The following is a 15,170-nucleotide window of genomic DNA, read 5'->3' on the forward strand; positions in this document are numbered from 1 at the left end:
ATGTCTTTATCTAGACCTCTATAAATGCCCTTTTCAAGGAGCTGATATTAAGGGCTCAAGTAGAAAGCAAATGTTTTGAGAATGATGATGGCAAAAAATGTACAAATGTGCTTGACACAATATATGGATGTATGGATTGTGATAAGAATTGTACAACTCCCCAATAAAATGATTAAAAAAAGAAAATAATAATAATCGATAATATATCCAGGGGTCATGAGGGTGGGAGGGGAAGAGGGATGGTGAAAAGAGAAGCTGATACCAAGGCCTCAAATAGAATGTAAATGTCTAGAATATAATGATGGCAACATATGTACAAATGTGTTTGATACCATTGATGTATGGAATGCTGTAAGAGCTGTAAGAGCCCCCAGTAAAATGATCTTTAAAGAAAGCAAATCGTTATTTTCACTAATCTCAAAGGGAAATTTAGCATTCCCTTCAGTTATGAAGAGAGGCAAGAGACCTCAGTCATTATTAACAGTACACTACTTGAGATCACAGATCGTTCTCTGTTATATTGAAAATGTGGCATACATCCTAAATTAGTGAGCAACTGCCCATTTCCCCAGGACTGAGGGGCTTTCTGGGATGTGGGGCTTCCAGGGTTGAGTCTGCGGAAGGCCGAGGCTAACCTGGATGGTTGTTCCCGCAAGGATACTCCCCACTACTTAACCCGTCACTTGGCACCATTTTAAAAATGCATTATTAAAGGAGCACCTGCATTGCTATTTCACAGTTTCAAAAAGTACTTTGGCAAATGTGTCTCTACATCGTTTGCTTCCTTTAGAATGTTTTTACTTTCTGTGATGCATTTAAAAGACTAACTATGAAAAGAGGTCCATAAACTCCACCCTCTAAACAAGGGTCCACTTAGACAAAAATGCCTGCCAGCAAGAAGAGACTGGGCATTCCCTGATTGTGCGGGAAACATACAAGATGCTGAACTTGGATGCTATGAGGCCCTGCGATCTAAAAACGACAATGAAAAATGAATCAAAAGAACAACAATCAATTCCATGGTAGAAGAGGACACATCAGTAGAAGAAGCATGTATCTCCAATGGACACAACTAAGCTATTAGTGGTCGGGTCATTTTTCCACTGCTCGGGGTATTCCTGCACACAGTAACCAGGGAAGCTCCCTCGTGTCTCACCGCCCAGCGACATGTGCGTGTTGTTACTTACACTGCTGAGAGTGGACTCAATCTTGAGAGTTGGCAATTGCTAGGGCTACGGGGTTGCTATGACTACAAATGCTTCCCATACGGACCCTAACTTGGCCCACCCAAACCAAACTGCTGCCATCAATTTGATTCCAACTCCTGGGAACCCTAGAGTAAAGAATACAACTCCCCCATAGGGCTTCCAAGAATGGTGATCTTCCCCAAAGCAGACTGCCACGGCTTTCTCCAGGGGAGGGACCGGTGGACTTGAACTGACACCTTTTCAGCTCTCACCCTATGAGACAGCAGAGCTTGAGATGTTTCACAGGATACCAGAAATTTGAAATCAAAATAAATATATACATCACAAATGTAAAGGCATGCTTTATATATATAAAATCTTAAACTCTTACCTGATACCATTGAGTTTCTGACAGGCAGCAACTCCCATCATCTTGCCTGACGGCCACCGTAGACCGAGGCTCCATGACCCTCCCACAAGGTGGTAAGAGTTCACTTTTCTTCTGAACAGTGTGAGTCCAAGCATCCAGCCCTATGTGGCCAGACGGCAGCGTTCTCACAATTGCTCTTGTCCCAGTATACACAGATTTCTTAACTTCCTTGTCATTTTTACAAAATCTTCGGACCAACAGAGTGGATCGCTCCTTCTTGCCTTTTAAAAAATCCTCTTCTACATCTTCACAATTATCAGGGAAATCCTCAAAATGGCTCAGAAAGGTCTTGGCAGGCAGTCTGTCTGTAGGATCTTCCTGGCAAAAGCTATCACTTGAACATACCGTGTTGCCTTTCCGGCAAGAATTGTCAAAGCACAAGTACTGATCATGCAAAGTGTCACAGTGATCACACTGCAGATGGCCATTCTGATTATCACAGTGCTTTGCCAATTCCATCAAGCTACAAGTATATGCCATGTAACTTTCCTTTTGCTCCCCTCTAACACCAGGCAGCGGTACACAATTGCCACAATCATCCAGAATTAAGTTGTCTGTGAGTGTACAGAAAGTGTCTGACATTCTGTCCACTTCATAATGAAAATGAATCACCGCCATGTTGTCTTGTGCTCTGGTGGTCTCCATGATGGCTGGCTGGTTTCCTAAAGGGTCCATGCCCATGGGAGGTCTGTCTATTTCCAGTTGAATTCCAGGGAACACCTTTCTTTCCAGTGGGGAAAGAATTCCAGTTTCTAAACACAGGCCTTCCTCTGCAACAGAGTTGCACTTTCCACAAACCTGGCTCTGAGGAAGGCTGTGCTGATGGGTTTTCAATATGTTGTTGCAGTTAATGTTAAGGTTTTTCACAGAATCTGGCGTGCCTTTCTCCCAACACTTCTCATTACTGTTCTCATCACTCATTGTTTCCTCCCTTGCTCTTGAAAGAATCTGGGGCAAGGGGCTTCCAGAAGATTCCTTCTTGAGTTTGTTCAGGCATGGGATGGTATGAGAAAGCTGTCCGGTCGGACTGATGGTAGGTGCTTGCACAGCACCGATGTCTGACACCTTTACACTGTGTTCGTCTGCAGCTGGCTGGGCAGATACCGCTTTCCTCTGCCTCACAGGCCTGAGAACAGCGGCTGTCAGTTCTTCGGAAGTCATCGTGACCAACACAAAGGTTTTAGCTCTTGCTCTGGTTCGTCTCCGTGGCAATCATAATAAGATCTTCAGGAAATGAATGGGATTATTCCAGAGTAGGGTTTCTGATGGGAAGATTCGTTTCTTTCTCCTATTTGAAGCAGATTATTTTGAAGAATTTTCATCAAGATGACCTCCCGTAACGCTGATCCTTCATCCACGCGCAATGATTTTAAGTTCGTTTCCACATGTCCTGTAAGAAAACGGAGAAGGTCAAGCACTATGGCACTCAAAGGATTTGGTAAAATACATTCATGAATCTAAGCCAATGCAAAATACCAACTGATTTAAGAGAGCAGTTAAACAATCAGGAATTAGATTTAATGTTTAGCTTTTTTTTTTTTAGTTCACCATTTCTGCCTCTAGACAGGGGCCAGATTTACACTCCCATCTTACATGATTTCAAAATGCAGAAAGGAAATGGAAAAAGAGAGAGAAAGCAGTGTTTTTAGGCAGCACGGGACAGTGACCCACGAAAGAAGGGGGGCAAAACGTGAACTGAACTCCGATAATGACCCTGGCTCACTGCCTAGAGTTTTCAGAACTCAGAAAGGAGGAACCCAGGTAGTAGCCAGGACTCTCCTTATTTTGAACAGTAAAAGTGGAAAATTCAGGGAGATTAGGGGAAAAGACACTTCGAGTAGAGACGAACAGAGGTATGGATGACAGCAGACAGAAACAGCGCACACCAGAAGAGAGTGGAGCAGATACTGAAAGTTCTGAAAGAAAAAAAAAAAACATTGCCTGCTTAGAATGACACACCCAGCAAAACTACCATTTCAAACTTAAATTGTTGTTAAAGTTACACAAAAGCTAAAATAATTCAGCACTAGCTATTTAGTACTTGCCGGGTAACTGAAAATTAGGCAGTTCAAACCCATCAGCTACACCACGGGAGAAAGAGGTGGCAGACTGTTTCTGTAAAAATTACAACCCTGGAAACAACCTGGGGCAGTTCGACTCTGTAGTAGGGTCCCTATGCATCAGAATTAACTTGGCAGCAGTGGATATTTTTGTCTGCTTTGTTCTGGTTTTGTTTCTGATAAGAGGGAAATGGTCCATAGAGAAATCTGTATCTATACAAAGGAATGAAGAACAATGGGAATCTTAAATATGTAAGTAAATATAATTTTGTTCAAAAACACTTTGCAAAACAATTGACAATGTAATGCAAAAAAAAGAATAATGTACTATGGGAGCTTCTAACAAATGTAGAAATGAAATGTATGACAATGCTAGAACAGAGATTAAAAGAGGGGATATGTAAGTATACTGTTGTAAAGTAGTTTTCTACATAAACTGGAGTAACATGACTTGAAGGTAGACTGTGATACAATAAAGAAAGATGTAAACGACTCACCCGAAAGCAAACACGTAAAAAAAAGATACATGTAATAAGATCAAAACAGTCATAAAAGATATTCAATTAATCAAAAAGAAGGCAGAAAACATGAACCAAGAATAAATGTGACAAGTAAAAAAAGCAAAGAATAGATTTGAACAATTTTTAAAAGTAGCTTTATTTATTTATTTCCACAAAAGTTAAATGTGTTTCTTTACTGCTGATGCTTAGTTTGAATATGAAACAATTTCTTTAAATCAGTAGGTATATTTGATGCATAAAAGCCATGGTTTAAAAAATAATTTAGCCTCTCCTTATTCTCCTCCCTGGAGCCCTGGTGATGTAGGAGTTACAGGAAGCCACCAGCGGCTCCTTGAGAGAAAGACAAGGCTTCCATAGAGTTACAATCTCGAAAACCTACAGGGGCAGTTGGACCCTGCTCTGTAGGACCGCTCTGTGTGGGAATGGACGTGGTGTCAGTGAGTTTGAGGTGTATGCGTCAGACACATCACAAAACCACTGCTCTATGCTGAGTAGTGTACTATAGACCAGCTAACTGGTGAGCAAGTGTCAGTCTAATTTGGCTGCAATGATTACAAAGGAATTACAGGCTCTGTGCGACCGACCAAAGGATCCCTGGTGGTATAGCAGGCTATGCACTGAGCTGTTAACCACAAGGTCGGAAGTGCAAATCTATCAGCTGGACCTTGTGAGAAAGATGAGGCTGTTTACTTTCGTACACATTTAAAGTCTCAGAAGCCCAAATGTCTAAGGCATGTGTCAGAGATCAACCAAGTCTTTAAAAAGACAGGAAAGAAAGAAAAGATCGAAGTGGATGTCAGAAGAGACACTGAAACTTGCGCTTAATCACAGAGCAGCTAAGGGAAATAAAAGAAATGATGAAGTCGAATAACTGAACAGAAAGGACAGTTCAAGAAGACAAAGTAAACTATGACACTGAAATGTGCAATGACCTAGAAAACCAAAAGAAAAAAGAAAACACGCTCAGCATATCTTATTAAACGGAAAGAACTCAAGAAAAAGTTCAAACCTCGAGTTGCAATCTTGAAAGAGTCTATGGGCGAATGTTGAACGATGCAGAAATCGTCAAAAGAAAATCGAAAGAATACGGAGTCATTGTTTCAAAAAGATCTAGTCAACATTCCACCATTTCAGGAGGTAGCATACGAGCAAGAAGCAATGGTACTGAAAGAAGAAGTCCAAGCTGCAGTGAAAAAAATTGGCCCAAAACAAGGCTCCAGGAGTTGATGGAATACCAATGGAAATGTTTCAACAAGCTTATGAAGCACTGGACCCACTTGCTCTTCCATGCCAGGAAATTTGAAAGACAGATACTTGGCCAATTGACTGGAAGAGATTCATAGTTATACCCTTTCCAAAGAAAAGTGACTCAACAGAATGCTCAAATCATACAATAAGGTTACTATCGCACACACATTTTGATGAAGCTCATTCAACAATAGTTAATACATTGACAGATTGCTGTCAGAGGTTCAGGATGGGTTTAGAAGAGAATGTGGAACAAGAGGTATCATTGCTGATATCAGATGGACCTTGGCTGAAAGCAGGGAATACCACAAAGATGTTTGTTTTGCATGCCTATGTCAAGGCAGTCAACTCTGGATCATAGTAAACAATGGAAGCTTTGAGAAAACGGAAGTCCAGAACATCTCATTGTGTTCATTCAGAATCGGTGTATGGAGCAACAGGTAGCTGAGCAAATGAAACAAGGGAAAACTTCCAGGATTACAACCAAGAAAGGTGTGTCTTGGGGTTATATCCTCTCAGCACCCTGGTGCAGTCTGTGTGCTAAGCAAATAATCAGAGAAGCTAGGCTATATGAAGAATGTAGAATAAGGATTGAAGGAAGGCTTATTAACAACCTTCTATATGCAGATGACTCAACTGTGCTTGCGGAAAGTGAGGAGGACTTAAAGCATTGGCTGACAAAGATCAAGGATTGCAGCCTTCAGTATGGATTATAACTCACTGTAAAGACCAAATCTACAATCAGTGTTCATGGAAGTAGCAGTCAAGAGATCAGGTGATACATTGCTTTGAATAAATCTGCTGCACAAGACCTCTTTAAAGTGTTGAAAAGCAAGGATGTTATTTTGAGGGCTAAGGGGCCCTGACCCAATCCCTGGCATTTCCAATTGCTTCCTAAGCATGTGAAAGTTGGACATTGAATAAGGAAGACCAAAGAAGCATCAATGGGTTTCAATGACAGTGCTGGCAAAGAACATTGAAAGTACCATGGACTGTCGAAAAGAACCAACAGATCAGGTTTGTCAAAGTACAGTCAGAATGCTCCTTAGGGGCAAGGATGTGAGCCTTCATCTCTGTACTTTGCACATGTTGTCAGGGGAGACCAGTCCCTGGAGAAGGACACCGTGCTTGGCAGAGAAAAGGAAGACGGCCTCACCAAGGTGCATGGACACACTGACTGCAACAATGGGCTCAACAGAAGAAGACGTGAGGCTGGTGCAGGGCAGGTGGCATCTCCTTCTGGTTTACAAAGGGCCGCTCCGAGGCAGAGCTGACTCAACGGCGCCTAACAACAAGCTAAGTGAAATCATACGTGCCACGAAAAATCATTAAATGAGAAAATGCACATATTTGGGCTTTTCTGATTAGAGTTGTTAGGAAATGGTTAAGTTTAAACAACAAGAACAACAAAACTAATCTACCAAATAAATTATCTGATATTTTACTAGTCAAATGTTTTATTAGGAACCTGTACTATTCTATAAAGTTCAGATAGCAAGAGGACCATCGACCCCGGGATGAATAATGCCCTAATGAGGAGGGGTTTGAGTTGGGACTTTAAAAGGTGCAGTGTTGACAAAAAGGAAAATATACTCCAGGTAGAGTGAACAGTAGGGTAAAGAAAGAAGAAAACGCAATGTATCACTATAAATTGATATGAAGTTTAGAAGAGAACATTTCATCCAGAGAAAGTGAAAGTTGCTCAGGAATTACATCATCCTGGAAAAGAAAGAAGGGACTTATCAAAGCCTGTAACAGAATTTTGTAGTCCTATTTGCTTCTTTAAACTTAACTTCTACACCGTCCCTTTGAGTATTTGCGATCATAGGCAATGAATGATCTGTTCATGCGTTCTCTTCCCTTAGACAACTCACTTTGCCTTACTATGGTCCAGTTGCTTCATCTGTAAAATGGGGGCAATAACAGTTGGTCATGTAATGCTCTCAACAATTGTGAAGCAGTAATGTCTCAAAAAAGAGTAACTTTTATTCCTACAGCTCTAACGACATTCCATATTACTTCCTGAACAAGAACCACTTCTGTTACTTGTCAACAAGCTCCATGCTCTGTAATAATAAAGGCTGTTTCTCACTTGTTGCTTTGGATAGGGTAGTATTTGTATAATAGTATTCCTTCTCCCATCTAAGGCATTCAGCTAAATGGTTTTTAGAGCCCTACATATTTACTAGGAGTCCTGGTGGCACTGCTGAGTAAGTGTTGGACCACTACCCTCACAGTAGGAAGTTCAAGCCCACCAGCCACTCCGAGAGAGAAAGATGAAGCTGTCGGCTCTCGAAACGATGGACAGGCTCAGCAGCCCTACGTAGGGTTGTTCTGAATCAGGATCACCTCACTGGCAGTGGGTTTGTTTGTTTTTAAATGTTTTTAATATTTCCTGAGGACTTTGCATATATGCAAGTCATCGCATGAGTTCACAAGAGCAGAAAGGCAAAATCCCTGGCCACTCATAATCTCTAAAAACCACTAATTATTAGAGAGCCAATCCATAAAGAAAAAAAAATTGGGAAACCGTAACATCATATGAACTAATGTAATACCGGTGGTATGGTGTGGGCAGTGAAGAGAGTGTTCAGTACTGAATACTAACTTTAAGACATATTTTTTTTAATCAATTTATTGGGGGTCATACAATTCATCACAATACATAGATCAATTGTATAAAACACATCTATACATTTGTTGCCCTCATTATTCCCAAAATTCGCTTGCCTCTTGAGTTCCCGGAATCAGCTCATTTTCCTTTTTTTCCCCCTCCCCTTCCCTTCCTCCTCCCCTCTCCCCCATGCACCCTTAATAATTTATAAATTATTATTGTATCTTATATTACACTGTCCGGCGTCTCCCTTCACCCACCCTTCTGCTGCCCGTCCCCCAGAGAGTAGGTTATATGTAGTTCCCTGTGATCCATTCCCCCTTTCTTCACCCCCTTTCCCTGACATATTTTTTTAAAACGCAGGTAGAAGGTTGGAAATCACCATCAGTTAAAGTCACTGGGGAAGTCCTTCAAGAAAGTGTAGTGGTCCACAATAGAGGACGCTGCCCTGGAAGGTGAGAGATGAGAACAGAAAGAGAGAAAGAGCCACAGATGTCTCTGGAGTTAGGAAGGAAGATCACGGCTGGTGTTGGCTCCTGGAGGCTGCTCTCATGCCAGCTAGGGGCAGCCCATCTGGGAAACGAAGGGGAAGAGGAGAGTGGGACGAACCCAGGGCTGCTTCTCTAAAGGTTTTGCATTACATATCACATGCATTAAAAACAGTGGGGGCTTCCCCAAGCAGTCAATTGCCACGATTGATCAGGGTAATAAGTTAACAAGCGCATTATAACCAACTGATGGTTAGACAATATCGACACATACATTCCCTACGTGTTTTGTTTTTCAAACAGCACTCTACAGCTCTTCCATTAATGTAATTGTCTTTCCAAGGAATTAAAAATGCATATGATGAACAAGAACTCATTCTGGATGCTACCCTGGCATTCTCGCATTACTGTCTCTCGGTAAAATGACCCTGGCTTCATCACAATACGATATGATGCCACGTCTGCAGATTCTTCTCACGGCTGCGCCTCCTATCCTCCTCTTGCCGGGTCCCAGCCCTCTAACATCGCCTGCATCCATTTCATCATCACATCGGGGCTGAACGTAGCCTCCATAAAGCCCTGGCGGATGGAAAGTATTCTAAATCTACACCCTTAACACATACAATGGCTGTGTCTAGCCGTTTTTGTTCTCAGGTCTACACTATATGCAACCCTGGCACCGACGAAGGTTTCAGAGGCCCTCTGGGCAGCAAGCTTAAAATATAACTCCTGGTTTCTCATAGATATCCACCGGTGACATCAAATTTTGGGTAAAAGCCCAAGCTAATAGCCGACTCAAACACTTGATGTCATTCTAATGACTTGTTTGGGGTAGAGTTAAAAATGCAAACAGAGTTAAAACTCAAAGATCCTTTTAGCTGCGCTTCTGAGAAGTCAGCATTCATTGGTGAGAACCAGTATGATTCACATTTCTTACCTGATGGGTTTAAATTAAAAAAAAAGCAGCAGCAAACAAGTTTTTCTCTTATTGATTTCTTTCATCAGCAAGCCAATACCTTGACACCACTGCTCTTTTTCAGGGCAGGTGATCCAAAGAGGAGCCCTGGTGGTGCTGTGGTTCAGCACTCAGCTGCCAATCAAAAGATCAGTGGCTCGAATCGAAGGCATGGGAGGCTGCTACGAGGACGACGGCAGCCTAGGAAAGTTGACGGGGTAGTTCTATGCGATATGACAGGCTTGCTGTCAACTGAAATGGACTTCACAGCGATGAGCTTGGTGAGTAATTCAAAGTAGAGCGTACAGAGCTGGATGCTGAGTTCAAAGTCCGTAAGCGAGTAAGCAGGGGGGCTTTGACCTGTCCCGCCAGCCTTCGGCCATCCCAGAATCTCAGATGAAGCACAGAGAGCATGAGGGATGTGTAAGGGAAAGGGAAGGGCCCTGGTCTGGCAAACCCTGGGACCTTGATGGTGTGAGGTTCTCAGGAAATCAGCCGTGGCAAACACACAAGTATTTACAATGCCTGGAAAGCAACATTAGTTCATTTCTGGTATGATTAGGTCCTAATTTCAAATATCCCTCAGGATTGTCTAAGTGCCATGGAGGAACAAAACAAGCTATGGTATTTGTACCATGGTCTATGTTGACTTTTAGGCAAATAATACATGCTACATGTGTCTCATTGTAAAAGCGATGCACGTTGACTGCAGGAAACATGGGGGGAGCGGCTGAGACGTAGAAAAGATAACAGCAGCCAGCCCTAATTTTGGTGTGATTTCCTGTTCTTCCCGACAGATATACACAGGGTGGCTTTCAATGATTCATGCAACAATCGAATGAAAAGATAATAACATTTTACAAGCAACTTTTTAAGCCCCTGTTATCTTTTACAGAATTAATGACACCTTGTGTGTTTGCATTTTATGCCGCTTCTTGGACTATGACATCATCCAAGGAAATGACTCTGGGACATCATGAAATCTGCACATGTCGGCAATCCCTTTGCAAAGTGCCGTTTGACTTGTAAAAGGAGGCGGCCCTGGGCAAAGAATAGTGCCCTACTCCTCTCAACCCATGCATAATCTCACCCGTTTTGTTTATCTGTAAACCTGGCCTCATTGTTAAATGTATAACAACGACCAGACTGCTCAATCTTTCTACCATGGACTGATCAATTCACCAACAGGAATGGTTCATCCACTCTGACTTATTCAACCAGCAATTTTGAATACCTACTATGGGCCAGGGTAAAGAGTCCATGAAACTCTTCTCATTGGTCTTGCAATGCAATGGATTATTTCATATGGCTCTTCTAGCCATAGCATTTGTTACGCCCACCAAAGGCTTTTCCTGATGTATCTAGGTAGAGTGAGTTTGGGGTTGGGGTTGGGGTGGGGACTGAAGGGGAGGGCATTGACTGGATTATAATTCAGTTGTGAGTGAATTTTCACATGGCTCGTCATGATGGCCATCTTGTTGAGTATAAAATGAGCCATCTCAGAAGCAGGAGGTGGGGCTCTCCCTACCAACAGGAAGAGCCAGGAACAGAGTGTATCCTTTGGACCCTGAGGTCCTACGCACTGAACCTTCTTGATCCAGAACACGGCTGTGACACCAGAGGAGCATTAGCAGCAACAGCAGAATCAGGAGCCAGAGAATGAGACGGAGTGGCGTCCTTCCCAGTCCACAGAGCAAGTAAAGCTGCGTGGTTTAAAAGACAGGCGGCTGGCTTGCGGAGTAGGGTGCCTTGGGCACTTAATTGGGGGAGCTGGGTTTGCGGACCTAAGGAGCTAACGCTGAGTACCTTCTGGCTGAGGCTTATTGCAAGTTGAGCTTTTATAAACAGCCCTATAAGAACTTTGTAACACTGCCCGAGCGAGACAGAGGTTGGATCCAGCGGCTGAGGTCTGTGGGCACAGCAGAGAGCTATCCTGACTGAACAACTGGATCCTGAACACTCACATCTGAATTATAACTTTCCCAGTCAACCCTATACTCACGAGTACCATCTGTGAGTTCACTGTGGTCCTTGCAATGAATGACTGAACCCAGGCACAGACGCACAGGGCCGTGGGAGGAGAGGTTGGTGTCAGAACAGGGTAAGAGGAGATGGAGGGTGGAGGTGGCCTGTCTGACCTCTGCCTTGTGGCAATCGGCCTTGGGAGATGGAGGAGATCAGATGTTGCCCCCATGCTTCTCTGCAGATCAATAAGCAATTTGTCAAGGGAATAGTTGTCAAGTGTGGGTGCTATTAGTTTGGCTGTTATTTTATGATATTTAATTATCCAAATGGAGCCAGTATTTGAAGTGTCCTACAATCTGATCGAACAAGCCTTCCCCTTTCATCCATTTGACACATCAGACAGGGTGGTCTGGTCCCATATTCCCATTTATTTCCATTCCTGTTTATCACTCCCAAGCCTCTCCCTCTCCCACTCTGCCCAACCACATTCTCTTCAGGAAGCTTTCTGGACCCACATCCATAAATCTCACTGTCAAACGACCGCAGCACCAACCACCCAGAACATTCCTTAGGCAGCCCTGATTGGCCTTGCAGGGTGCTGAGAAGCATGCAGGACAGGTGCCAGAGACTCGTTTTCTTTACTCTTTCCCACAGCTAAGCAATAACTTCATCACCACTTAACCACTTAACCAGTCCCTCTCTGGAACTTCATGGGAATCTCACTGAGATTTTTCAAGAAAAATAGTCTCCCCTCTCCTGGCTGCAGGCAGAATTTTTTCCATCATGACTAACAACCTCAGTTGGTCTCCTGCAGCGGATGACTGCTAAAGATAAAGCACCTTAACTCCAGAACAAAACCTAACCACTACGTGGGAAGCCAGACACGCTCACGCCCCCACCACCTCCATACTCTGTGACGATCCCATGATTTCGTCCACGTGAGACACACCCGTGTTGAGCATCTCAGGTGCATTATCTTACTTCATCTTTCTTCACAACAACCTGAAGGAGGTAGGTGTTATCATAATTTCCACGTTAGAGATAAGAAAGCTGAAGCTCAGAGAGGGGGTAACGTTCCCGGAGTAGTTCAGCTAGCCGGCCACTGGTAAAGCAGATCTTCAAATCCAGGCAGCTGCCTGCCCACAGCAGGCCTTTTCTGTGAGTTCCCTCATCTGCCCTGGCTAGGATTAATGCTCACAGCAATTCCCATGAGGCTTGGACCCGTGATTCTCCCATTTACATCAGCCCCAGAATCAGGCGGGGGTAAAAATGCACATGCCTGGGTGACAGCCCACGTGATTCAGGCTCAGGAAAATTGAATGGGGAGGTTTGCTTTTTGTGACCCACACCTATGCCCCCTCAGGAGATCCCGGTACGAGCAGGTTTCAGGCTACATGGAAAGATATACTGTGTTCAGCATGGGGAGACCCCACACACCAGAAGGCGAAACTTTTCTACAAGGGCACTCATTGCCTTGTTAAAGTGGCAGAAGGCGAATTGCTAACCTCTGAGCTGCCTTCAGGAAGGTGTCTCTGATACTTCAGCCTCTGTTGGGCTGGAAAGAGGTGAAGGTTTAACCCTAAGAGATCCTGGGGAAAGGGATGACTACCAGACCAAAAGGTGAGGGAGATGGGGGTCCTCGGTGGTGACGTCGTCCTTTGTGCACATTCCAAGTTGAGGGGAGACAGTCTCTCCTCAGGTCAAGTGGGAGCTCCTGACACTTAAGCATGCCTCACCTCCGCCCTGCCAGACCAATGGCATGCCGCTAACATGACTCACATGTGTCTGCGGACATGAGCAGAAGGGAAGAGAGGACCCCAAGGGACACTGGTCAGTCTTCAGGCATCAGCTCCAGGGAGAGGGCCTTCGACTTTCCGCAAGTCCTTCTACGTCCCTCGGACTAAGCTCTTCTGACCTTTCGGGTTTCAGCTCAATTACCTTTTCCCTCAGACAGGCTTCGTGTCTGCTCTCAAGTTGCCTGGCCTCCCAACGCCCCCATCCACCCCTTTCTGCAACATGACCCTGTCGAATTGTCTTCTGAGCCCGGACCATGATTGGAAAGGATGTCTAGTATGTGTGGGTCTACTTCGTGAGTATTCATCTCTCCTGACCGGAACCCAAGCTCCCGGGGAGCTGGGAATGGCCCGGTTTTGTTCACCTCCCTAAGGCCTACCTGAGATGCAGTAGATGAGTATGAAATGAATAAATGACTGAGCCCCGTTTACTTCATTCTGTCTCATAAAGGGACTAGTTGGCAAGGTGAGATGAGGCTGGATAGGCAAAGGTGCTCTGTAAAAGGAAAGATTGCTGTACTCGTAGGGGCTCAGGGGGAGCTCACAAAGCTCCCGGTGCCTCCCACACGAGGCCTGCTCTTCCTTGACCCCGCAGAGCGGCAGGGAGTTGCTCATAAACTGAAAACAAGGATGTTCCTCCTAAAAACCATCCTACCAGAATGCAACCAAATAGTTATTGCAAGGCAGGGTCTCGCAGGGAGTTTGCTGACTGCAGGCCTCCGATAACAGGATGCTACTGACAACGTTAGCCATCTGCCATGAGGGCACAGCTACGGAAGGACACCCCCGACGCTCTCTGCTCGGGGTGAGTTAGGTTCCAAAAGCACACACTGCATCCTCCGTGTGTTGTAGGGTTCAGGGCCCAGGGAGGGAAGTGACTGAGACGTTGTCACATGGACTGGGGGAGGAAGATATGACAATGAAACCTACAATATCACACGGAACCCACTGCCATCGATTCGACCCCAAGTCACAGTATCTCCCGAGGGGACAGAGCAGACCGCCCCGGTATGTTTCCAAGGCTTCACAGGAGCCAAAAGCTCCATCGTTCTCTCTCGGAAGAGCTGGTGGTTTCAAACCGCTGATCTTGGGGTATGAGTAACCCGCTAAGCCACCAGGGCTTCTTGAATGCTACACAAACAACAAGAGCAACAACAAAACCTCACTGCCATCAGGTGGATGCCGGCTCACAGCAACCTTACAGGGCCGCGAAGAATGGCTCCTGAGCGTTTCAGAGATGGTAGCTCTTCGCAGGAGGAGAAAGGCCTGTCTCTCTCCCGCGGAGCCACTGGTAGTTTCCAAATGTTGATCTTGGCAGTTCGCAGCCCAATGCATAACCCCATGTCCCCGGGCCTCCCGGGGAAGATACAACACAAGAGAGTCATTCCAGCTCAACGAGTCAAGGGAGGCTCTCTACAGAGGGAGATGTAGCCGTTCAATTTGAAGTATGGTGGGAACAGGGGCGGGAGGGGTGAGCAGCCCAAGGAGAGGCACAGGGAGGAACGACCATGCATCCTGCTTTGGAGCTCCAAGTAGCAAAGCGCTGGAAGTTTAGTGCGAGAGTACCTGGTATGCTGGGGAAAGGGCAGGGGTGGGAGACCAGCAGAGGGGGAGAGGGGTGGGAGATGTACCCAGGGACGAGATTAGCAACCACTATGTGAAGGAGAAGCCCTTGCATTGGTCCAAGAGCCCAGAGGACAGAGAACAGACAAGTCTAGCTTGGCTGGCAGTAGAAAGAAGAGAAACTGAAAATGAACTCAGCCAGACTTCAATGTGCTGCAAGCAGGGAGGACTTGAGTTGAGGGGTGTGGGAGCAGGACTTGGGGAGCTAGAGAGCTAGATCCCAAGAGAATAAGTCTTCCGCCAGACTTGTGTCGCATGCTGGAGAGCCGCAGCTCTGTCACCAAAT

At 44.9% G+C, this 15,170-nt stretch overlaps 1 protein-coding gene across 1 annotated transcript in view; it reads right to left on the bottom strand.

Annotated features, from left to right (window-relative positions):
* Positions 1–15,170, bottom strand: part of PLCE1 (phospholipase C epsilon 1) — a 333,692-nt gene that overhangs the window by 294,233 nt on the left and 24,289 nt on the right. Inside the window, exon 2 of the mRNA XM_004701341.2 lies at positions 1,579–3,007. Coding sequence (XP_004701398.1) covers positions 1,579–2,778 — 1,200 coding nt within the window. The 5' untranslated portion in view covers positions 2,779–3,007. The remainder of the gene's footprint in view (positions 1–1,578; positions 3,008–15,170) is intronic.

The sequence above is a fragment of the Echinops telfairi genome, unplaced genomic scaffold (assembly GCF_000313985.2).
Source record: "Echinops telfairi isolate 266 unplaced genomic scaffold, ASM31398v2 ScPeMD7_70;HRSCAF=299, whole genome shotgun sequence".
NCBI lineage: Eukaryota > Metazoa > Chordata > Mammalia > Afrosoricida > Tenrecidae > Echinops > Echinops telfairi.